The sequence below is a fragment of the Apus apus genome, chromosome 3 (genome assembly GCF_020740795.1).
Source record: "Apus apus isolate bApuApu2 chromosome 3, bApuApu2.pri.cur, whole genome shotgun sequence".
NCBI classification, from domain to species: domain Eukaryota; kingdom Metazoa; phylum Chordata; class Aves; order Apodiformes; family Apodidae; genus Apus; species Apus apus.
Window position 1 is genome coordinate 98,585,100 of NC_067284.1, and position 25,060 is coordinate 98,610,159.

Below are 25,060 nucleotides of genomic sequence, written 5' to 3' on the forward strand. Positions count from 1 at the left end.
TCTACTGTGTTGAAAGTATTTGTAGATAAAAGCAAATACTTTTCCTGTTCCTGTCCTGTAACCGTCTAATTTATTTGTGTTCTTTTAAATACAGATTTTAGTAATGTACCTGATGTCACATCCAACTTGAAAAGGAGCAGTACTGATGGCACTCTGGACCAAGTGCCACACAGGGAGAATACTGATCCCCCTTTCAGGGTAAGAACATGCTTGACATAACAATCCTAAGGAGCAAAAAGACTGTGTTGTAGTGTTAACGTTTTGTGTTTTGTGGGAAGGAATTTAACACATGGTACTAATTTGGAAAAAAAAAAAAAGCATATTAGTTGTACTTATTTTTTTATTATCTTGAGGTCACCCTTACAGGTCAGTACAGCTGCTGCGTCTCCAAAAGCACTGTGATGGGGACAAATGGCAAACAGGCAGAAACCTGTCATACTAATCTTTTTGTGTTGCATGAATCCAGTTCTGCAGAAAAAAGCTGCTATAGCTTTCTAACTGATTCGGTTTGATTCGTGTTTTCTTTTTGCTGATACTTCTAGGGCTTGATCATAGTGACCATAGCAACTCTTGCTTAATGCCTGTAGATTTAGACTGGACCACAGGCTTTGAGAGGTAAAGTGTTTGAGACCCATTGATTCCCACTGTCTCTTTTAAAGAACCTTTATGTGTCAGCAGTTATTGTTTGACTTCAGATGGAGTAATGGATACTCGGATCTCTCAGTCAGGGCTTCAGAAGTTGAGGCAAGGACCCCCAGAATTAGTGCTCACCTTTGAATTGGTCTTCAAAGAGAAATTTCTCATCCATTTTCCTCCAAGTCTATCAAATTATAACCTGTGCTCGACTCAACTGCATGTTATTTTTAAACCCCCACCTGCTAGCATAGGTATGTTTTCATGTTTATGGCAGTGGTTTTACTAGGCATCGCCACTCTTGACAACAGGAACATTTTTGATACTTCTTTTGATGAGTTGGTTGTATCTCCAAGCAAATTTGTTATAGCACTTGCATTACACTCTTGCATAACAGAAATGAAGTTAGAGGTTTTTATGGTTCTGGAATATATTTCTGTCTTGTACTAAGTTGTAGGAAAAATGAGTAGAGATAAGGTGTGACCTAAAAACTCAGCACACCAGAACAGGGAAGATATATTGTGCCTCTAGCTGTACTTACCCAGAGGAGGTGATTCTCTCTTACTTTTGACATAACTTTGTAATCTACTTCATTTGGTTGTAGGTGACTTTAGACAGCTTCCCCTGAGAGTAAGGAGAGGTGTGTTGATTGTGGGGTCATTAGCTGATCTGCTGCTGCACGAGGGATTCCCACAGAGATAATCTATATCTGGTGTAACACATTGCTTATGCTGCCAAAAAGTCTTTGCAACCAGTCAAAAATAAACAGGATTTTTCTCCCCCTAGGACATATTTCTCCTTTGGAAGGGATAATGCGGATGTCTCTGCTGTCCTGTTTTAGGGCTTCCATGGTGTTTTAATGGCAGGGATCTTTATGGGAGCACAGCAGAGGTGACCCCAAAGCTTAGGTTGCCCCAGTGGCTGGCAGCATGAGTGGGCTGGTGCTTGGCCAGGTTCCCCCAGGTTCCTTGGGGTGCCCCGCTCACCCCAGGGTAAGTGCTGCCCCCCATGCACTGTGCAGATGTACACAACTGAGCTCCCATCCTGCTGGAAGGGAGGAGATTCTGGGGTGTCAGCTTTGCTTCAGCAGAAAAACAGTCACTTTGATTGTCTGTGTCGAATACACCAGATGACAGAAGATTCGGGAGAGTTCAGCAGGATTTAAATACACAGAGAGCAGTTCATGTATGCTAGTTGTTGCTCTGAATGCACTAAATTTGCTCCAGTGCTCTAAATTACATGCTTAAAGCTTAAAAACCAAAAAGAGCTGTAAATAGACAGGTCTGCTCCCTGCCCCCTCTCCAGCCTCGAATCTGTCATGTCTATAAGTATTAATGGCTGGTGCACAATTTGCTGAAGAAACTGCCCATGCCATATTGCAGTTCAATTCTTGGGTTAGCATGCAGATCTCCTAATGTCATTTGAAAAATTATCTGAAGCCGCCCTAGTTTTGTAGGTACTAGGGGGGGAAATGACTTGGCAATCAGAGGCAGTCTGACTTGGACTGCAGCTGTAAACGAGTCTGTGACAGCTCTACAATTTCTGCAAATGGTTTGTAATTGATTGCTGTCTTTCTGTTGGAGGGTGCCTATTACTGTCAGAGTCCTTTGTCTGACCCGTTGGATTTCTCCACTAGATGTAAAATTAAAAAAAAAATAAATAATTCAAACCTCAAAGTAAATTAAGGTAGTTTATATTGTACGTGATTTTGTGATTGGGTATAAAAGGATTTAAAATTATTTCTCTTTTTATAGCTGTGATTTGGGGCTGCTCACCAGATGAAAAATAGCTCTTAGCTATTGCTAATAAAAGCTAGTTTAAGGAAATTATGCAGCTTTAAAAAGCATAGCATCTGGATTTGAGTTTGTTTTTTTCCCCTCTTTGCCTTCTGTTTCCTGCATGTGCTAACCTGACCCACGCCTGTGGGAGAGCAGCAGTGCAGACACCTCAGTGTTAAGCAATGTCACAGAAGTATGGGGGAGAGGAGATCTGTGAGCACAGCTCTGTGGAGAAGACGTTGGTGGCGCTGAGAGGTTCTGAGCACAACCTGGAACTACTGGCAGTTTGGGATTATTTCAGGGGAGAGACAGCTAGAGATGCTCACTTCCCAGTTGACAGCAACTGTAGATGTAATTACTTGGCTCTGAGGGAGCAGACTTCTTTCAAGTTTGGCTGTTTTTTGTCTCATAACATGTAAGTAAATAAAAAACAGTCTTAAAGCTTTGGATTTAATGGTTGCATGTCTGATTTCTACATTTTGTTTCTCTCATTTGGAGCATTTTTTTTGTTTGTTTTTCACTATTATTTTCTTCATCTCATACCAAGCCTATGGTTAAGCATCATCTTAAATGAAAGTACAGTGATGCGTTTCAGAAGTGTAGTCTCAAAGGAAGTCTTTTGTTGTGTGTGTACTACATTCAAATATGCATTTGTTCATTCATTTTATTGTAGTCTGAGAAATGAATTAATTTAAAATACTTGTATGTTTGTCTTTCATCTGAGCGCTAACAAAGGAATTAGAAGGGCAATGAAGGGTTGTTTCATTCCAGAAACAGAAGCTGTTCCTTAAGTTATAAATTGTTGTTAAAAAGACCTGTACATCAAGAAGCATCCATTCTAGATGCTCATTAGTTTTGTCAGCTCTGTATTCTCTGGGATACCCCATTTATACCTTTAATACCTTTAACTTTATTTTTTATTTTATTTAACAAGGATAGATGTTATAGTTCTAGAGCATTCTGCTGCAGTACATTTTCAAACTGTGTTAAAATACTGTTTATGTGGCAGTAGCATGTCATCCTTGCAATTGTTGGTTCTGGAGTATGTAGATGTACTGTCGACAGAAGAATAGAGGACCTCAGAAAATCTGGGGACTGAGTATGCCTGTCAGTGCGATTCGATTTATTTGTGTTTCAATAATTTTGAGAACTAATTGTCTGTACTCCTGGTGCTCAGTTAAATCCTGGTATGTTGACAGTTGCCAAGAATCAAGCTTTCTGTATGTCAAAGTAGCATAAAGCTGAATAAATTAAAAATGCAACTTTTTATTTAGCTACTTGTGATTTCTAATTGCAAACTGTATTGGCTAGAACTGGGTTTTTTTGTTTGTTTGTAAGATGAAGTTTAGCAGTCTGTTATTAACTTGCTTATCTTTATATTTTCAATACATTAAAAATATCCTTTTATGAAAGATGAACATAGCTAAAAGGTGAAATTTTACCATAGAAGTTACTGCTATTCTAAGGTCTCTTGAAGTCTGCTGTGATCTGACTTTGGTTGCTCTGACTCTTTGAACTGTCATCAGTGAGAAGTATTTCCAAAACCGTATTAAATTTTAACAGATGGAAAGAAGGAACTTTGTATAAATGCATGTATGTAAATGTATTTGTACTTTAAATATTTTACAGTTCATAAGAAAAAAACTTATAGAGTAAACTCTGCAAATATTTCTCCCAACTTCATTATATTCTCAGCTATATCTTAGAGATCTCTTAAGAACTCTTAAAAATCTCAGCAAAAATAGCTAGTGTGAAGCTTTGTGATCATGCTAAAATTAGTCAATGAATGCAGAATGTTTTTATGGTGGTGTCTTCAAAAATTAACGTTGCAGATGCAGAAACAGAAGTCCCTGTGATGAGAGACTTTGAACATTAACAAGAATTTGTCTCCTAAAGAATGGAGGCATTCTTTAGAATGGCCAACTGATTTGGTTTTGTAATGCTTTTGAAGTGGTGCTATATTTTTTTTCAAACAGTGAAGTTAAATTATGGGAATAAGTTGGGTATAGAGACTTAAAGAAATTGCCCTTGCTTTGCTGTTAATTCTCAAAATAGTCAATCTACTCTCAGAACGGGTTCATAGAATCATAGAATGGTTTCGGTTGGAAGGTACCTTAAAAATAATCTAATTCCAACCCCCTACGTGGGCAGGGACACCTTCCTCGACATCTGGTTGCTCAGAGCCTCGTCCAGCTTGGCCTTGAACGCTTCCAGGGATGGGGCTTCCATGACTTCCCTAGGCAACTTGTTCCAGTGTCTCACCACCCTCACACTGAAGAATTTCATCCTAATGTCTAATCTAAATCTCCCCTCTTCCAGTTTTGATCCATTACCTCTTGAGCTTTCACTACAGACCCTTGAAAAAAAGTCCATCCCCAGCTTTCCTGTAGGCCCTCTTCAGGTACTGGAAGGCAAGTATGAGGAGCCTTCTTTCTCTTCTCCAGGCGCCCCAACTCTCTCAGCCTGTCCTCATAGCAGAGGTGCTCCAGCCCTCCTATCATCTTTTTGGCTGGTCCTCCTCTGGACTTCTTCCAGGAGCTCCATGTCCTTCTCTACTGGGGGCTCCAGAATTGGACACAGTACTCCAGGTGGGGTCTCACATGAGCTGAGTAATGGGGGAGAATCACCTCCCTAGCCCTGATGTCCACGTTTCTTTTGATGCAGCCCAGGACATGGTTGGCTCTCTGGGCAGCAAACACACGTTGCTGACTCATGTTTAGCTTCTCGTCCATCATCACCCCCAAGTCCTTCTCCTCCGGACTGTTCTCGATCCATTCTCCACCCAGCCTGTATTTGTGCTTGGGATTTCCCCGATTCAGGTGCAGGACTTTGCACCTGGCCTTTTTGAACTTCATGTAGTTTGCACCAGCCTGCTTTTCAAGCCTGTCAAGATCCCTCTGGATGGCATCCCATCCTTCCAGTGTGTTGACCTCACCACACGGTTTGGAGTCATGAGCAAACCTGCTGAAGGTGCCCTCAATGCCACTCTCCGTGTCACCAACAAAGATGTTAAATAGCACCAGTTATTGATCATATATCAATATGTGTATAGAAGGACAAGTCTATCCCCACCACTTAATAAAAAAACCAAACCAACCAACCAACCAAACCACCAAACTGCACACTACAGAAGGAGAAAACTAACTTTTTTTTCTTGGGTATACCATTCTTAATGCAATGAACAAAAGTTATGGTTAAAAATCCTGGAACACCTTTCCCTAGCATGGGCTGCTTTACTCACGCTTTCTCCTCTGCTATTTGACAACCATGTTCACTTTCCCTCCATCTGGTGAGGAAATTAAGAACTCACAACAAGTTCAGTCATCAGAGTGCATGGCACCTTTGGCCACAGTTCTGCATCTCCTGCTGTGTGGAGCATTTTCTTCAAATGTGTTCAACTTTTTATAGGGATGAGGTGCAGGTCGATGTAATGGCCCTACTTGAAATGTCCAGAAAGAAAACAGGGGGAAAAAAAAGTACTTGTGCATTTCAGATGTCTGCTTTTTGATGCTCAGTTTTCCAATGCAGTCTCAAATCAGCCTTCCAGTGCTTTTGAAGCTTGAGTAGTCTATTTATTGTCATGCTAGTTGTGGGCAGTCCTCCATTTCTCAGAGTGGAGCTTTTTCAAGTGCAGTGAGAAACTGATGTTTCCATGAACTCTGCATGTCTGGGACCTTGGTGAGAAATCTATTTTTTTGGTCTCCAAAGACCTCCATACATTCCCCCTTCTTGTGCTCAAGGAGCCAACATACGAACGTGCCTAACTTTGTTAACTGTTGAGGTTTTTTCAACCCATCTGAAGTGTGTGTGCAATTAAGCATCTGGCTTGCATGTCAGATGGTACCCAAAGAATGTGAATGTAGAGTCTTAGACTGGGTGAGAAAACAAACCCGTCTTCCCACTAGCGTCATCCAACTACCACAACAGGCTTCCCAAAACGATGCTTTCAACAGATTCAAAATACACGTGGCATAATTTCAAAAAGGAAATCCTTGTGTTACTTATGAGCTTATTTCACATGACTATTTCTGTAATGAAAATCAGCAAGTATGGTAAAGAGTTTGCTGCATGTGTGGTTTTGGCCACTTGTATATGCAGCTTAGTCATGTACTGAAGGGATGGTTTTCATAAGTTGAAAAAATTAATATTTTGTCTTCAAACTGTCTAGAAGTGATTTTAAAACCCCTTCATTAGAAGTAGCATTAAAGCCATCAACATCTCATGCAGATAGAGTAATTAAAAAAATTTCTGAGGTACAATATACATTCTTGTCTAGGTTCAAACCTAAATAAAAGAACAAGTATCCCGTTGCTAGTCTGTCTGAATACCCCAAAATTTGGCTTAAATTTGGAGTAAAGAAGGGGGCAAGTGTGAAGGTTGCCGTGGAATAGTAGAGGTGAAAGCAGTTAGTAATTGGTACTCATATAGTCCAAATCCAGCAGAAAATAAATATACGTGTTCAGTGTTTATGGCTATTTGAATGGTATTTTATCTTCCAGAAGAAAGCAAGTGGATGCTAGGAATGATGTATTCCTCTGATTTGTTACCTAGAAGACATTGTACAAGCATGTGATCATCTGTAGCATGTGCATGTGTAGTTCAGGACACCATTATTTAAAACATGCCTAACGGTCTTCTAATGGCACTGTCAGTAAATGTAATGCTATATGTTCAGTTGTGGTGGTACATTTATTTAATTTGATCTGGTGATAACACTCTCTCACTCTCAGAGATGAGCTAGGGACCATCAGTCTGAATCTGTGTATATAAGCAGTGGATGATTGTCTTTTAGCAGGTAAATGTCAGGAAATGTTTACACTTCCCCACTAAAATGAAACAGTTTTTCAGTGTGACTTTTTGGTGAGAAAGTTAAAGATTTACCAAAATACACTGAGTTAGAGAGAAGACTTCCAATAATATGGTGCATAAGACAAAAACTGATAAATGCAAATGGTGTTTTGATTACATTTAGGATGGTGTGGCAGTGTATGTATGTGTGTTAGCCTTTGTCTGGTAAATTTCAAAGCTGTATTTCTCCATTGCATATAAGTGGCATCCTTTCCTGCTATTCAGTTAGTGGCCCTAAAACATCCCCAAATAAACATCGGCTTTGAAGTAAAGCTGTGGGAAATGTAAAAACAAAAAACAAACAAACAAAAAAAACCCACACAAAAAGCCCCCCACCAAAAAACACAAGGAGTGTGTGAAGTAATGTTGTTAAACAAAGACTGCAAAACAGTAAAGTAATAGAAAAGCAAAATAAAGTAAAATAAGAGGAAGAAAAAACTACTGGTATGCCCACATGACCTATTTCTTGCATGGAGGTAATTCCAGTTAAACGATGTTTGTGGTGATATCTTCTCATTAGCTGTATTTTGCATTGCTCATGTAGGTAGTTCCCATTTGCACAGCATGCCATCAATTGCAGAACTACCTGCCTGAAGGTTTACTCAGCATCCATAGGATCCATAGGATGCTGAGTAAGGATCTTTATTTTAATCATGAGAACTTCTCTTTAGCAGCTGATGAGATCCAAAAGCTTAGGGAGTAGTCTGCAATTAATATTCTTCTTTTTCTCTTCTTCATATCAAAGGGATTAACAATGTAGTCCTCTCAAAATCATGTATGTTTCTCTGTAATCCAAGTGTCATTTCCTTCCAGATGTGAGATGCATTTAGGGAGTTTAAGACCTAACATGGGAAAATAGTGTGTTCCTCAGCAGTGGTTTTCCTTGATTCAGTTGTGCCTGGAGGGGACAGTTCTGCATCAAAAGCACGACAGAAGCCTGTGGGGAAGCTCTGCTAATTATTGTGCTTCCCTTGCAGACAGCCCAGCCTGTGGTGAGCACAACCAGAGTTGCTGGCTCCAGCAGTGTGGAGCCATGGCCAGACCCCTGCTGTCATCATGTGCCTTTTGAGAAGTGATATGAGTGAAGTTGTAGCCCATTTAAAGTCTGTAAGAGTTTGGCTATTAAATTTAGGTTTCAGTGTTTAAATTCCATCCCTCAGAGAAGGCACCAAAACTGATGAACCATAGGTTATGGAAGGTTTGCTGTAAACATCCCAGTGAGTGTGTGCTGTTGACTCCAGTCTTGGATTTCACTTTGTTGCATTGGTCCTGCAGTTCTTTAAATGGAGCAGAGCCACCCTATGGATGCCCCAAAATTAAAATTCAACAGTTGCCTGTATTTGCTAGCATAGTGAGGAGCCTTGAAACCATAAAGCCTAAAGTGTGAAAGTTATCTATATATAAGCTATATAGATGAGGTCTATCTAAAGTGAACCTGTAACCAGATATTAGGTCAAGCTCTAGAAGGAGACCTGTGTGTATAGTTACTGGTAGGGAGGCACAAAAGTGGCAAGAAAGAAGACCAAAAGGAGACTGTGCAGTTCTTGCATGCAGAGGTGTGAACCTGTATTGCTCTGTCTTGCTCTGTTACAATGGGCCTCTAGGATTTGAGGAGGAGGTGGTATTTGTTGTCTTTCCTTTGACTGAAGGAAGAATCCTCTCAAAAGTACTGTGACAGTTGTCAGTGTAAAATGTGCAGATGGTTTTGATCTGGAGAAGAAATTGTGTTGTGTTGATGCTTGCAAATGAAAGAAGCTGGTGGGAAATGATTTGCAGTGCAGCTTTTCTCTGTAGTCTTCTGGGAAAAATCTACAAGGCTTATGTGCTGTTGAGAAGAGAAGCACATGACAACAATCCTGGTTCTTTGCAACAGGATATGGTGAGCAGTGTCTCTGCAAGCACGTGTGACTTCACTGATGAAGGGCAGGAAGCTGCCTGGGAGTCCACCGCCCTGGGCCTCCAAAGGCAGCCCCAGTCACCTGCGGTGCAGGATATGACGGCAGCGTTTCGCTTTGCAATGAAAGGCAGAGATATCTAATCACACTTCTGACAGACCCAGGGAACTGAGTAACCCCTCTGCCAGCTGCAGATCATTTGGTGGCTTTTTTTAAGACCAAGATACTGTTCAGTTACAGCGCTGACAGTAACATGCATGTTTTTTCCTTGAGATGCAGAAGCAGTTAAGCGCAGTTCTAGCACATGCTGAGGTATGTGATGTGCCCAGCAGTTACCCATAGGAAACAAAGTCATTTTAAAGTTGCAATACAGAATTTCAGAGAAATGCTGCATCCTGGGCACCATCATGTGCTTCAGTAGGCTTTAGTTCCTATTTTGTTCTGTCAGGAACATGTAAGGCCAAAGGTAGACCTGATATGCTAAAACTGAAAAAATCTACTATTACAGCAGATTCTGCAGAATCAAAGATAACGATAAGATAGCTGAAAAGAAGGCAGAGGAAGGAGATTTTTTAAAAGTAAGGGCTCAATTGAGTCAGATGCACAGAGAAGTTCCAACAAATTTTCATGGTTTGTTACCTGTAGTCCATAGCACTGTGTGCCTATCTCCTCTTGTTAACATACTGTGGGCAGGCATAAATCTTCACCCACGTTGATTGTTTTCTTCTGAATCTTTCTGTAGTGCCTCAACAAAACCCCATTAAAACCAGGGGTGAGGTTGATGTGGAGTTCATAGGGTCTGTATTTGTATTTACAGAGGGGGATATTGCATCTTTTAACATTTGAAACACAACATGCCTGCTACTAGTGAGAAGAGGTAAGGGTTTGCCTCTAAAGAAGGCACAGTGCAAAAATTGATTGTGCAAGATGAATGCAACTGCAAAGATAAAATCTCAGTGGTTGCCATAGTTTCTCATTCAGCACTTGAGAAAATTTTTTGCATTCAACACAAAACACTTTGAGTGAGAATATTATAAACAGTATTTAAGATGCAAGATGTTTGAAATTAAAAATTAAACAAAAATTAATTTAAAACATTTGAAATGTTAATTTTTTTAGTACTGGAATTAAAGCAAATGTCTACTGTCATCAATTATGCTTTGAAAATATACTTTGAAGGCATTTAAAACCCATGTTATTAGTGTAAGTGTGATAGAAAAATATTCAGAAAATCATCCACCCACATTAACAGAAAGTAAAAAATTGAGTCCCTCTAGATCACTATAGAGATCTGGAGACCAGCTGAATTAAGCCTAAATTTATAATGCTTAGAGACCACTAATGGTCGACTAACAGCTCGTTAGTCCAGGACATGTATGTACATATTGCATATTTTTATATAGGTGTATATGTATCCATACATATATACAGAGTAGCTCACAAGTGCTCAAAATTGTCCTGGAGGCAAGCTGCTGTTTCCTTTCATTCAAAGGATATACAGAGCAAAATTAGCCTTTTACCTTCATGCATCAAGGGCAAAAGCAGGATGGGAAACAAACTGGAGGAGATAAGCACACCTAGACATAAGGACAATAGAGGGAAGCCTGTATTATGAAGGATGTTACTGTTATGTTTACTATCAAGCCTGGTGCCACTAAAATGGAAAGATGAAAACCAGATGTCTGTAAAGAGAATGTGTTACTTAGAGCACACAGGAACAAACAAGAAGGCAATGCCATTTTTCCAGTAATCTAAAAATATTTCAAGGTAATTGATTATTTTACATGTAAATTTTACATAGGAGAGATGTTCTTGGAAAGGTCTTGAGTGCTTGTGGTGTGCTTCTACAGAAGAAAGGCTAAAGAAAATACATTGATTCAGTTTATTTTAGTTTGTATTTCTTACTTTTTTGATTTATGCAAGTCCCTCAATAGGAGTTGGAAGGATTATTAAAAGATGGTTGTTTTTTTTCCAACAAATATGCATTTTTTAAAAAAAGCTGTTAATTGGTGACATCTTTTAGCTGGCATATGGTTAACTAATAACTCAGGCTTAATTAGCAAATCTGGGGAAGAATAACTTCCTATTATGGAATTAAAAAGGCCTGTCATGGTTTTTCATCAAGATTGACGATATTGGTTGGACCTGAAATTTAGCAGCCTTTTTTTTCCCAGTCCCAGTGGATGAGCTGTGTTTTAACACACACCTCTTACAAAAACAGAGCTTGAAATTGCCTCAACTCATGCTGATAGAAAATGGAGAAACAGTATTTTTACAGAAAGTATAGTTATGCTCTTAATAAATGCAGATCTGGTGACCTGGCCTGTGTTATTTAAAAAATGCCATATGCAGTACTGTAAACCTTTCATTTCCACAGTGATTTTTTTTTTTTAAATTATTATTATTATTCTTATTCTTTTCAGACTTGCTCTGTGGATCCCTAGGGTCTGTGAACTACTGCAGAGGCAGCCAGTAATCGTGGATAAGCAGAGTAGTCTTGTGCATGCTACACAGTAGTCTACATAGTTGGCTTTTTAAACTGTGCCTCCATTGAAAAATGAAATGTCAGGGAACAGGCAAAACCTCTCTTACCTCTTCAAGACCATTCCCTCAGTTTTCTGTTATATAGTCTTCTCACCCATTGAATCTGGTATCTGTCTCCAAAGGAAAGGCACAGTCTGTCAGCTATCAAGAGGTTCCTACTACTGCAATGCATCCTGCAGGCCTTATCAGCAGTGTGTTGTTTCAGGGCTCCAGCACAGTTGTTCCTCTGATAGGCAGCCGCTCAGCAGCTGAGCTTCACTCTTTGGCAAATGCTGAGCTGTCAAGTTGCGCTAATGATTTGGAAGGAGATGGATGTAAGTTTAATTGCAGTAATTAAGGGAAAGGGGTGCATTATTCCCTTGCTTATATGAACATGAATATCCTTGAAGCCTCTGAAGCAGCACACTCATAACCAAGGATATTAATACCCAGGCTTGGTGTATCATTTGGTTTCAAGAAAAGAGTGTGCTAAAAAGCAACAGGCATTGGCGAGGGCAGTGCTGAATGAAGCCTTATTGCTCAGCTTCATTGCACAGTGCTGTGACAGAGGGAACATGGGAGTTACTGTGTTTTATCATGCCACTGGTATAGTCCTCCTTTTATTAATTAATTGCTTGTTAGTCTCGTGACTCTTCAGCTCAGTGGTGTCATGTCCTACAATGTTTTATGTAAAGTTACATTGTTTTTAGAATAATCTATCTGTACACCTGATTAGGTTTGTGTAAATATATCAACATGGGGACTTTTAAGACTGAATTTATTACTGAGCACAATATAAATGTCTTTTTATTGCTCTAATTTCAACTAAAAGGTTCAAACAAAGGACAAGCACAACAATGTAAAGGAATCCTCCAGAGAACTGCCAATTTGATTATAATTTTATCATTGTAAGAGCATTTGTATAACGCACTATTTGATGGCATATACCCTTGACAGAGCATCGGTACCATTGATAATTCACTCTGACCTTCAGGACAGTCAGCACCCTCTAGATATTTTTAGGTATTTGGCTAATTTTCTCAAAGCACCTGATGTTTTGTTTATGCAGTAAATTTCACGGGTACAGAAGCAGGTACTCTTCTGGGCAGATAAAACCCATCTTCTCTTGCTATAGCTGCACTTTGTCCTGCATTCACGATATCAAACTGCTTATAAAAAAGCCCTTCTCATCTGGCACATTTTCTCTGCATTTGTAGCCCTAACAGGGGGCATGGCAGGTCTGTTTGTGCTCTCGTACGCTGCTTAGCTGCACTGTGCTGGCACGTTGACAGCGCCTCTGATTTTTGTTAATCCGCACAAAAGAGAAACTTGTGCAGCTGAGCTCAGAGAAGGTGTGTTCACGGGGGATCGCAGTGTCTGTGGCTTCCTTCCTGAGGGGCCTTTTCCTTTGGCAAAGTTTGTATTCACAAGCCACAATGCCCGCCTTCAGGAGGAGTAAAACCAGAGCGAAGAGTTTAGCGTTGGCTCGCAAAACCCAGCAGCAGGCAGCAGCAGCGTACGGCTCCCTGCACAGGATGTTTTCTGTGGTGAGTTCTGCAGCCGTGTGGGTTAAGCTGGGGGGTTGCTGCTGAATTAGACTAAGGTTGGTGACGGGCTGCATGAGCTGTCTGTACTTGATAAATAGTGGCTGTCCCAGGATTAATAATCAACTAATGGAATCTGGTAACATGTAGTCTGTGGGATGAGTTTATTACCAGTACACTGCATGGGAAGAGGTGTGGGCTTATTTGAAGTTTGGGGGAGGGAAGGGTGAGTTGGTTGCCTGCACTGTTTGCTGCTGGGCTCAAGCAAATAGTTATTTCTTGCCTCTGTCAGATGCAGCCTAAGTCATGATCCAGATTTTGACAAGAAGTAGGATGACTTAAGTGAGATTTTTCAGGGAAAGTTGGAAATAACTGCAGCATTGAATGTTTTAACTGTTCCTCTGTTTTTTGACATAGTGTAGAATTGTAGAAAAAGGGAGCTATAATCAAGGTACTGCTGGGGGAGTATAAGAAGGCTGTAAATACATTACACAGGTGGAAGAAAAACACATGAGCCGTCTGCATTTAAGATTGAGAACATTGGGGTAAGGATAAGAGGGAGAGATGACAGTATTTTCACAAGATCAGGATTTGGGAAAATGTTCATTGTGTGCTTTAATACTACCAGAAAGTCTCCTTTTTGTGACTTGGGCTGTCTAGGTTCCTCTCCCTTTCTTTTCCTGATACTCTCATCTTTACATTCACTATGGCCAGGATTTAACCTTCTGTGATGGAAAATGTTTTGCCTTTGACTTTGGTATGTGTTTGGTCAGATGACTTTGGAGACTGATTTTAGAGATGCTGAGAACAGCATCTATTAACTCAGTGGGAACTCCTGGTCCTTGGGACCTGGTTGATGCAGGCTCTTAGGCCCAGTTCCCTGCTGCGTGGCTTGGTTTATAACCAGCGTTTCAGTTATGTACCTAAGTCACCAGCAGTTCTCCCTCTGTACCCAAGGAGAAGAACAGGCATCTCTCTCTGTGGCAAGTGAAAGTGAAGATTTCCCATCATGTAATTGATATTAATAACACGGGTACCACGTCAGGTGCCTTGCACCTTAGCTGTTCTACACAGCTGTGTCTTCAGCCTTCCTTCAGGCCTTGACCTGCACTGTCAGGAAACAGTTACTAGGTCATCAACTCCTCTTCTTACTGTACTTGTGATTCCTAATGAGATTGGTGACACCTACTTGCTCTACCAGAACAGGCTGACTTTGCTAATGTAAATGAAAAATTCTGACTCAAAAGTTTATCCTTAACTTCTCCCCTGTTGTCTGGCCTGGTAGTGTCTGGCAAGGCAGCTTTTCATAATGCAGCATGGAGGGTTTGCTTCTCCCACTTTAAAGCATAACTCTCACTATGCTTGGCTTTATGGCTGCACAGGATCTGAATGAACACTTGTTTTTAAAAACTACCTTTCCTTTAACAATGTTTTAAACACTTTAATTAAAGCAATGCAAGAGACACAGCTAAACAAAACAGACTGACACATTTCAGCAGCGTCAGTCAGCAACAGTTTCATTTTCTGAGTGGCCTTGAAGTTGACCAGAAAAGAAGGACCAGAAAAAAAATGATGACTAGGGCTACTGCTTTATTTTAGCTGTTGTTGCCCAAAGCTGAGCAGCAGTCTTGCCCAGATACCTGTGCTGAAAAATCTCACAAGGCAGTTTTCAGTAAAACATGCTGGCATTTTTTCAGTCTTAAAAAAAATTTAGAAAGGTGCATGTACTGTATTGTGTAACGTGTGGCAGCCTTATTCAGTAGCCTTTAAGGAAGCTAAGACCTGTGACTTCCTAGCCTTTTACATTACTTGGTTACAAAGTGCTTCCCAGTCTGAGGATGACAGAGAAGTCTGTAAAGTGATGGCTCACTAAAAACCCCCAATGGTAGCCACTAGGAGCTGCCTTTGTACTGAAGAGAGGTATCTTTTAACACAAAGGAAAAGTGATGGTCATCTCCAAAAGCTTTCCTTTTTAAAAAAGTGAGGGATATAAAAAAGCCTGTTCACTTCTCAAAATCCCATGTGATTGTATTTCTTCTGCTGACTGGTGCATTTGGTCTTCCTGGAAATACATAAATCAGGCAGAGCTGAGCTGTTATCTGTTCATTTTTAGAGGGTATAAGACTAATCCATTTCTGCAGGATGTTTACTGAACATGCTTCCTCTTTGGAGAAGGAATTAAAAGGACTGCTGATCTCCATGTGGGCAGTGTCCTGCACAAGGATACAGGAATCTTAAACCTTATCAAAGGACATGCATGGGTTTAACAAGGGCCACCCCTCTGCCCCCTCACCAAGAAGTCTTTGTTAGGCTGAAAAGTTTTCTAAGCCTACCCAAAATACTCCTTTCCATCACTTTTTCAAACAAGCCTCGATCAGCTGACAGGGTACCTAAGGTGTAGAAACAAGGGTGAAATAAACAGCAATGAGCAGAGACACCATAACGTAACTGACCTTGTGCAGCATTTACGCTCAGTCAGTGTCATTCAGTAGAATGTCACAGGATAGCCATGAAATTGTTGTGCTACTGCTTAACCACTGCTGATTAATGTCTTGTGCTCTCTCACCAATTAATTTTATGGAGATTTTTAACTCTGGTGGGGATAGAGCAGCCTCAAACTATGATATGGTCATCTGCTAGGAGAAAAGAAAATCTGTACAAGGTTCCTTGTATGAGTATCATTTGTTCACTTCAGAGGAATAATTTATAATACTAGCAGGAGTATTACTGAAAATGGAAAATGCTTTTTCTCCATCTGATGAGTTGAGCACCACTGTGGCAGTTTACAGTTGTGGGTCAAGCTGACAGTTATGTGAACTGGAACTGTCCCTCCCAAGGTTATTGTGAGCAACCCTCACTCACAGGGAATACTCCCTGAAAAAGGGTGTGTCACCTAAGTATGCAAACATGCAGGGATGAAAACAAAATTTCTCAAGGCTGCTTCTACACGTCCTTCTGTTTTCTTAGAGGCTGAGAGTGTATGGGGCAGGAGGCTGCTTCCCCTCACTTCTGGGTCTGTACGACAGTTTATTCAGCTTTGCTGTAAAATCTGTGAAAATGGCCAGTAAAACAGTACAGTGCTGCTTAACTTCATTGTCCCTGGAATGCAAGTATTTGTTTTTTTCTATAAATGCTGCATAAGTTCCAGTTGTGTTTCTCAACTCCAGCACTGTTAGTCTGAATTTTTGCATTTTTAATCTTATCTGTCTGCTTTTCAGTGTCAAAGGTAAGCTGAAGCTGCTTGCAATCTCCTATAAATGTTGCTGAAAGTGGCATACGTAACCTCAAGTTATGGACTTTGGAGAAAGTCCGTTGCTTCCACAGTGTACACTCTTCAGCTCAGGGTGCATGTCCTGGGAGGTAAAGGCATTTTGAGAAGAAATGTGAAAAAAGAATAGCTTTTATTCCTCTCTACTTATCTGTTATTATGAATTTTCTCCTGAATATGGGGCTTTTGCTCAAGAACTGAAGGTACACTTTGTGGTTTCACTGGCAAAATGGGTTCCTACATCTTCTATGATCCATTCAGTGTGTAGAAGTGAACGTGAAAGTGAATGTGGGTACAAAGAGTGTGAATGAAGTCTGGATATTGCGTAGTTTGAAAGTCTCCCACAAAGGGAGGGACAGAGAGGAGCAAGACTACAAGAAATGACAAGAGCCTACAAGCAGCAGGATAAGGGCGGTATTTTTAATGCCAGACTTGCCAAATACAAAGTGCTTACATGTTCGGGAACATACTAAAATATGTAAAAATCACGACATGTTGGCAGAATGGCTGAGAGGTAATCCTGGGCCTTAGGCTTAGGCCACTTAGGTGGAACAATTTCTGACACCAAAATCATGTTGTGTAGGTGCTCAAACAGTATTTGTGTTGAGGAGTATAATCTATTTCCATATGCTTTCTTATCCTTTCTTATCTTGGTTCAGTGGCACTGAATCAGGTTGCCCAGATATGTGGTGGAGGCCCCATACCTGGAAACATTCAAGGCCAGGCTTGACCAGGCTCTGAGTAACCTCATCTAATTAGAAAGGTTCCTGTGCACTGCAGGGGAGCTGGATGAGATGACCTATGATTCTATGATTGGTGGCAGGTACAGCACTGGCCCCAAAACTGAAGAGGATAGAGAACATAGCATGTTCAATGTCTGCCTGCCCTAGGTGGGAACATGGTTGAAGTGGAACAGAAGACTTCTAACTCCTCCTTGTAAAACTGCCTGATACTGCTGCTTGTGACTTGCTTTCAATAGGCTGTTTCATATCCTTGATCTCGTGTCCTTGATCAGGCATCAAGTTGATGTAAAACAAGATCCCCACATGTACCTTGAGCTGTAGAGCATAAAATCTGAGTCTTCTGATACAAATACAAAACTTTCTGACATGAGAAAAAAGAAAACAAAACTCAAGTACTTATTCATTCAGGTATTTAGAAATTGCTTTAAAATACGTTTCCTAAATTAAGATGTGATTTATTTTCAAAACACTAATTCATTCTAGTGGCACAGAGTGACTGTTTTTTAAGTGTATTCCTTCAGTGTGCAGCTTTAATTCCAACGAACACTATTCAATTTATGTCATGTTTTGTCAGGTCCTAATAAATGTTGTAAATACTACATGTATCTAAATTTCATAGTCCTGCAAGCTGTGAAGATGGTTGCACCTATTAGTGAGGAAAACAACAATTTTTTGATAGTGGTGTCATTGTTCTAAGCTAGGGGCTGAGAAGCTGCAGAGTATTATGGACTACATGGCAAATATTCAGTATTTTAACAATCATATTATGAAAATCTACCTGTGTTTTTTTCACATGAATGGTTGAGATTTAATATTGCTAGTGCATTTAGCCTCCACCTTACAGGATGCTTCATATAGCTCAGCTCAGTTTCAGACTAACTTTTGCATTTGCTCTTTTGATGAACCTATGTTGGTGAACCTAGCTACAAAGATAATCAGTGGTGAATAAGATAAAAAAAGGACCACTTGACACAGCATGTGGAATAAATTAGTACAGATTAAGACAGTTCTGAAATACTCTCATGTCCTGATTTCTTCACTGAAACAAGACCACTGAAATAAAGCAGCAGTCGTGTAGCCCTTGTTTGAATGCGTTTGTTAAATAGGAGATAATTAATACATGGCATGTCGTGTGCAACTGTGCAGTATCTTAGTGTCTGAAAGACAGAAGCACTGAAGAAATTATTCATGTAGAGGTGCATACTGACAGCTATTAAGGTACAATTGGGTAATGGTAGTGATAGTCTAGCTTTCAGGAAAATGTTATATAAGAGAGAGAATAGTGAAATAATTCAGCATAAAATGGCCTGTAAAAGTCACTCCTGAATAGTAGTGCTGGTCGTGCAAGAGCAAACCACATAACCATTTCATAGTTCTCATTCTTCTAAAGAATCTCAAAGATTTAGGTTTCCATTTGGTGTTTTTGACAGCAAAAAAAATATTGATTGGTAATTGTCTCCTTGGAAAGAGAGCATCTAACCATCTTCTGGCAACCCAGGACATTTGAATCTGAACCCTCAGCTCTGTATCCCAATGTTTGAACAAAACACCCAACACAGTATAGGTAACAGATGAAAAACATAAGTTATTCTGGTTGCTTAGAAGATATTTATCTACTAATTATTTTTATTTCGATGCAGTGAGGGTTGCAAAATAAGAGAGATGGAAAACAGTGTGATGCTAGTGTCATATTAAGTATATGATATGTCTGAGTGCTTTCTCATCTTTTGCATCCCATGAGCTTGCATCTGAAGACTGAATATAATTTGCACTGGAAAATCACTAGGAAAATTTCATTTCACTGCTGTGGTCTGGATCTGCTATAAATTCAAGCTGTTCAAAGCTACCAGGATACGTATTTGAGAAAAAAATATGGCATGCTTTGGTCCCCAAATTTGGAACAAGACCAAAATTTGAAGAATTTAAAAATATTTGTAGTACACTTTGTATTCTAAAACATCAGTGCTTGTCTTTTTCTTTTCATCTAACAGAGTGCAGAACAGATCAGCGCGTTGTGCCGAAACTTCCAAGAAGCCCAAGCAAGCAGTATGGAAGGACAGAGAGACAACCAGGATACACCTCCACGGCCACTGGCTCGCCACCTTTCTGATGCAGATAGATTGAGGAAAGTCATCCAAGAACTTATGGATACCGAGAAATCTTACGTCAAGGTAAAAAAAACTCAAACAATTCTGGATAGCTGCAGCTTTCTTTTTTTGTCCGACCATGACCTGTGGGTTGTCTTAACGTATTTCATGCTTAGCTTTATATTACCAGCCCTCTATAAGGGGCATGACCTACAGAGTCTGCTTATCTAATCATTCCTGTTGTTTTCAATGGGCTCACTCCTGCAACAGTGGCTGTGGGATTTAATCTGGTAGCTTTAGTTCTAGCTGATTTGATGTTTCCATAGTTTTCAAAATGAAAATACATCTGTGTCTCTGTGTAGTAGAAGATAATATATTCTCCTACAAATTATTAAAAAAAAATATTATTTGTGGGAAATAATGCATAATTATTTTTTAACAATAATGTACTGAAAGGCACAACTCCAGTTGGCTGTAGCTTCATACATGTTATTTCTTCTTGACTGATTAGTCTGTAATTTGTTAGGTATATGTCCCTTCTTTTTATAAACCCCAGATTCATGTAACTGGATGCCAAAAGAAACATGAAAGCATGGATTTCATTGACCTTCAGCAAGGGGGAACCATCTACTTTACTTGATCTCAAACCACATAATTACAGATATAAAGACGTGCTGCAATAATGCATATGGAAGAGAACACTTTCAGTCTGTTGTTAGCACCTCCACCAATACACTTATGCAGCCATATGCTGTAAAGCTTGAGGAAGCACTACAGAACACAGACCAGCCAATGTTTCTTATAGGGGAGTCACTGGAAGAAAGGCCATGACCATGGAGGTCACTGATGGGTGAAATTTTGCACCAGGCAAAATCCTGGCAGATAACACATACAGCATTCTCAGGGAGACAATAATTATTCCTTCTCCATAAGAATTTCTGCTGTTTCTTTTCTCAAGGTCGGAGAGCCCTGCAGTGGGCCCCAGCCCTGCTGTCATGCTTTGGTATGGGATAGTAAGTTCTCAGAAGTGACACCAATTATTTGAAGAAGTGACGGAAAAAGCCCTTCATCACACCCCTTCTGACAACACAACTGAACACTTTAATACCTAATAGGATTTTAAAATGTGTCCTTCTGAATATTATTACTGATATTTAAATGAATGGCTATTTCTGTGGTTTATCTAATATGCATGATTATAAACATTTGATGCTATTCACATACATGGACCCTTTATAAAGCCATCATCTATGCCATTTTCTCCTCATGCTCTACTAAAATATTATTTGTTATAATCAAGCTGTAAAGCCTTAAGGTTGAAACAAAAATATTACACTGAAATAAATGTGTCTAATTTAGCGATCACTTTAGTGCTAACAACACGCAGGTGATTTTGTTATAGACAAGGAATTGTATCTCTAGCTCATTCTGAAAAATTACCCCTATCCCACAGTCATAAAAATAGCAGTTTCAAACTGTTCTATAAAAAGTGAACAGATTTTCTCTCTTGCAGGACTTGAGCTGCCTCTTCGAGCTATACTTAGAGCCCCTTCAAAGTGAAACATTCCTTACCCAGGATGAGGTGAGGGAATAACTGAAAGATGTGCTTTGCATTCTTTTATGGGTTAAGACCTTGGCACTTGGGTTTTTCATTGCTGACAGCACAACAGAAAAAGCAAGCAAGGAACATAACAATAGGAATTACACCAGTCAGTGCCTTTCTGTCTGGTGTGTGTGTCACTTCTTTTTTTTTAAAGGGTAATTGTTCTGCTGACTTAATAGCTAAGGAATCTTTGCTTTTTGGTAAGGGTGGTTGGCTTTTTGTTTCTTTGTTGCTTTATTTACTTTTTTTTTATAAAACCCGTTTGAAAAGTGTTACCAAAGACGTTATTAGCCTTTGCAACCTCTTTGTGTGTCACAGCTCCTTAGTGGAGTGATTTTGTAAGACCACAGTTAGATGTACGAAGTGCTGTACTTCAGAGCCCGATGTTTTCCACAGATGGAGTCCTTGTTCGGCAGTCTGCCAGAAATGCTGAATTTCCAGAAGGTATTTTTGGAGACTCTTGAAGACGGGATATCTTCTTCCTCAGATTTTAATACACTGGAAACACCATCTCAGTTCCGGGTAAAGATCTGGTCATTTAATACCTTGCAGTGTGCCTGGAAATGTTTGTGGAATTCTAGCTTGGAGAACCCATATTAAAGTTTCATATGGTTGCTTTTTTGGTTTGAAGCTTTTCAGATACCTGTTCAGCAGTGAAAGATAAGTGCTATTTTTCATGGGTTTATCATCCTCTTTCCATGGCAGAGGATACAACATGAAAGATGCCAAGTAGAATTTGAGTATGCAGTAAAAGAGAGATGGCTTATGATGCAGAACTCCTTTGTAGAAAGGTTATTGTCACTGCACTGAATTCTGCCCTCCCTTGTGCTCTTCCCTGCTGTGCCCAGTTCAAACACTATAGACTGGGAGGCTTTTCCTGTTAAATGCCACTTGAGTTGCTCATGTTGTGACACCCAAGAAAAGGGCCTACGAAGTGTGCCCTCACTCTGGTATCTTGCCCACAGTAGCACCACTCAGTACTGGCCCTAACTGGAAGAAGTAGGTTCCCTGGAGATGGAGTCACTGTCACAGGAACAGACAAGACTGCTGGCAGGTCTCCTGGATGCTTGTTGCCTACTGTGGAGCAAACATTGATTAAAAAGAGGGGAGAGGGCTGCTCTCCTCCGCCTTCTCCTCTGTCTTCCCCTTCTCATTCCTAACTAATTCTCTTCCTTATCTTGCTTTGGGAAGCATTTTTCTAAAAATATCTCCCTCATGATTCAGTCCCTCCCACATCTTTCCAACTGCCCCTTCATCCAAGAACATCAGAGGTGCCCTGTAATTACCACCTGCCTGAAAGAAGGAAAACAGTTGGAAAGCAATCCTCTTTGTTTGTTTTTCACTGTCCCTTCTGGCTTTGGCACTTTAATGTCTTGCTTCCTATTGCTCTTGTATTTTCCCAGCACAACATACCCTGTTACATGTCTCCTGACCTTTGTTTCTGTGCTGCCTGAAAGATACAGTGACACAGAAAGGCTACAGTAGGGTTACCTTCTCAGGGAGAAAATTGCAGACTTTCATATATATATAAAAAAAACCCTACAGGATATGTATAGAAAGATAACAGATAATCACACCATTGAGCCTCAGTATTATGTGCCTGAACATTTATTTAGGATCCTAGTAATAAATTAATATTTTGATGTTGTTTTCAGAAATTGCTGTTTTCCCTTGGAGGCTCCTTTCTGTATTATGCTGACCACTTTAAATTGTACAGTGGCTTCTGTGCTAACCATATCAAAGTTCAGAAAGTTCTCGAGAGAGGTAATTTACTGTCTTCATTATTGTAATTTATTTGCATGAATTTAAGCTGCAGTGAGCTACTGTAACAAATCTCAGTGACTTGCAGAGAACATGGGTACAAAGCAAGGACTAATCGTGTGTCTTTCGATAGGAATAGCTAAAATCTGTGATTCTGCTGAAGAATGGTATGGAAATGAAGGGATAAGATTCCTTATGTAACATCCAAGCAGTAGCTTGAATAACTACAGAAACATCTTCCGCAAGTTTGTGCTGTCTGCAGATGCAGTTAATGCTCCAAAAAGCAGCAACAGATGGTATAAGTTAGGAATTACTTCCTCTGCTACCTACTGCAGTGCAGTGGAAAAGTTCTGTTGAAGAATAATCTCACCTTGATATAATTGCTCTCTTAGCCCTTATTTAATGCAGGAAAATTATTATTAAATGTGTAAACTACTTTGTAAACCATCTGTTGAAAAGGGTGAGACTTTTGGTGCTGGTTATAAGTTGCAATTCTGTTCTTTCAAATTATTATAGCTTCTATAACTTCCATGCTCAACTGACCAACTCTCTTATTTCTAGCCAAAACAGACAGTGCCTTTAAGGCCTTCCTGGATGCTCGAAATCCCACAAAGCAACACTCTTCTACACTGGAGTCATATCTCATAAAGCCTGTTCAGAGAGTGTTGAAATATCCTCTACTTTTAAAAGAGCTGGTGTCTCTGACAGACAATGAGAGTGAGGAACACTATCATTTGACAGGTAACTTTTTGCTTTCTTCTGCAGGAATGAGTTAAGTTTTATTTCCAGCCCTTTCAGAAGATGCATGTAGCCATCTGGTAGATCCAAGTCTCTTTGAGAAGTGCCTATACCCAGGATTTGCCATGGCAAATAGAACTGGGGTCTTTCTCCTCAATTCTTGCACAGGAGCATGTCAGGTCATAGTGTTGCTATTTTTTTTCCCCCGTTTAGGAAACACTGACCAAGGCTCCATCTTGTGGCTGTTACCCAGTTCTTGAAATGTGACATAGTTTAATTAAGAAGGAAATTTTAGGTTTGGCTGTGACTCTTGCTTGTGTAACAAAGATCTGTGCCAAAGCTTTGCAGTCTTCCCACGTAGAAAGACTTGTCTGTCTAATGTATATTAGACTTGATTGCTTTTCTAGGCTTAGATGCTTGGGACTTCACCCTGGCAAAGTCCAATGCAGGTCTGTCAGCACCTGGTGGAGGAAAGGCTAGAGATTTATTTTATGGAATGATTGTCATTTTAACAAAATAGATTCAGGCAAAGTACATTGTCAGCAGAAAGTCGTGAGGCTATTACTGACTTCAAAGGGAACTTCTAGTACTGTTCCCTTGCCCTTGAATCCAAGCTGAGGATGACTTACTTGCAGGTCAGGATGGATGCCAAACTTCTAAAAGGCTGCACTGTTAAAAGGTGGCAGGAGTGGAGAAACTTAAGTGCCCTTCTTCCACTTCTTTCTGAATTAACACAAAAGTCTAACAAAATCTAGTGTAATTTTGCTTAGGAAAAAAAAAAAAAAAAGTAAATAAAACCTGGCCACCAGCATTTAATTTCATGGATACAATCCATAAGGAACTTGTACAACCTAGGGCTGCATTTCTTTGTTCTGTGGGGAGCCAAATGCATTTTTTTTCTATTAAAGCTCATCTTCATATGACTTATGCCAGTATGCGTGAAGATTATGGTAGAGATCCTAGTGGCCCTATATATACAAGATGAAAAACCTGTGTTTGCTGGCATGTTGATAGGAAGATTCACACATCCTGGGGCCTATCACTGAAATACTTACTGCAGCGTTTTCAGGCACTTAAGAGCCCCAGTGAGCCTTTTTCACTTACTCTGATCAGGTAATTCTGGTCACAAAACCTTGGGAACACTGTGTCATTTTGCCTGCCTGAAGTGGAACTCAATAAAGCATGTCATGTTTAGAAAACATAATTGAATTACATAGCTGTCTATGACATTTTAAAAACTTACAGAAGCACTGAAGGCAATGGAAAAAGTAGCAAGTCATATCAATGAGATGCAGAAGATATATGAAGATTATGGCACTGTATTTGACCAACTGGTTGCAGATCAAAGTGGAACAGAGAAGGAGGTAAGAGAAGGAACATGTTTTATTCACTTCTGAAGCATTATCCCACTTGCCATTGGGTGTCTTGTCTCTTCCTGAGGTAATTTTCAGAACCGATTTGTGCAGGGCTTCCTCTGTTCTCCTTTAATGTTTTGACTTCAATTTCATATCTGTCTGTCAAATTTCTCTTTGTTAGTAGGTTACGGTAAAATGTTCAGACGGCTGCCAGAGCCGCCTTCTGGACTGACAGGAATTGCAATAGGAAAAATCCTCCTAAAATGTTGCAGATATTATCCATG

General features: G+C 40.0%; 1 protein-coding gene across 4 annotated transcripts in view; it reads left to right on the forward strand.

The window, feature by feature from the left end:
- TIAM2 (TIAM Rac1 associated GEF 2) overlaps window positions 1-25,060 on the forward strand; it is a 140,239-nt gene that overhangs the window by 109,227 nt on the left and 5,952 nt on the right. For 2 of the 4 annotated variants that reach the window (XM_051613430.1, XM_051613427.1), the window contains 7 exons: window positions 95-198; window positions 19,224-19,403; window positions 20,833-20,901; window positions 21,319-21,444; window positions 22,578-22,686; window positions 23,245-23,424; window positions 24,667-24,785. In XM_051613430.1, the coding sequence (XP_051469390.1) occupies window positions 95-198; window positions 19,224-19,403; window positions 20,833-20,901; window positions 21,319-21,444; window positions 22,578-22,686; window positions 23,245-23,424; window positions 24,667-24,785 (887 nt within the window). Of the gene's footprint in view, window positions 1-94; window positions 199-2,738; window positions 2,827-12,982; window positions 13,225-19,223; window positions 19,404-20,832; window positions 20,902-21,318; window positions 21,445-22,577; window positions 22,687-23,244; window positions 23,425-24,666; window positions 24,786-25,060 lie in introns of those variants that run through there. The other 2 variants (XM_051613428.1, XM_051613429.1) reach the window with 2 other exon arrangements.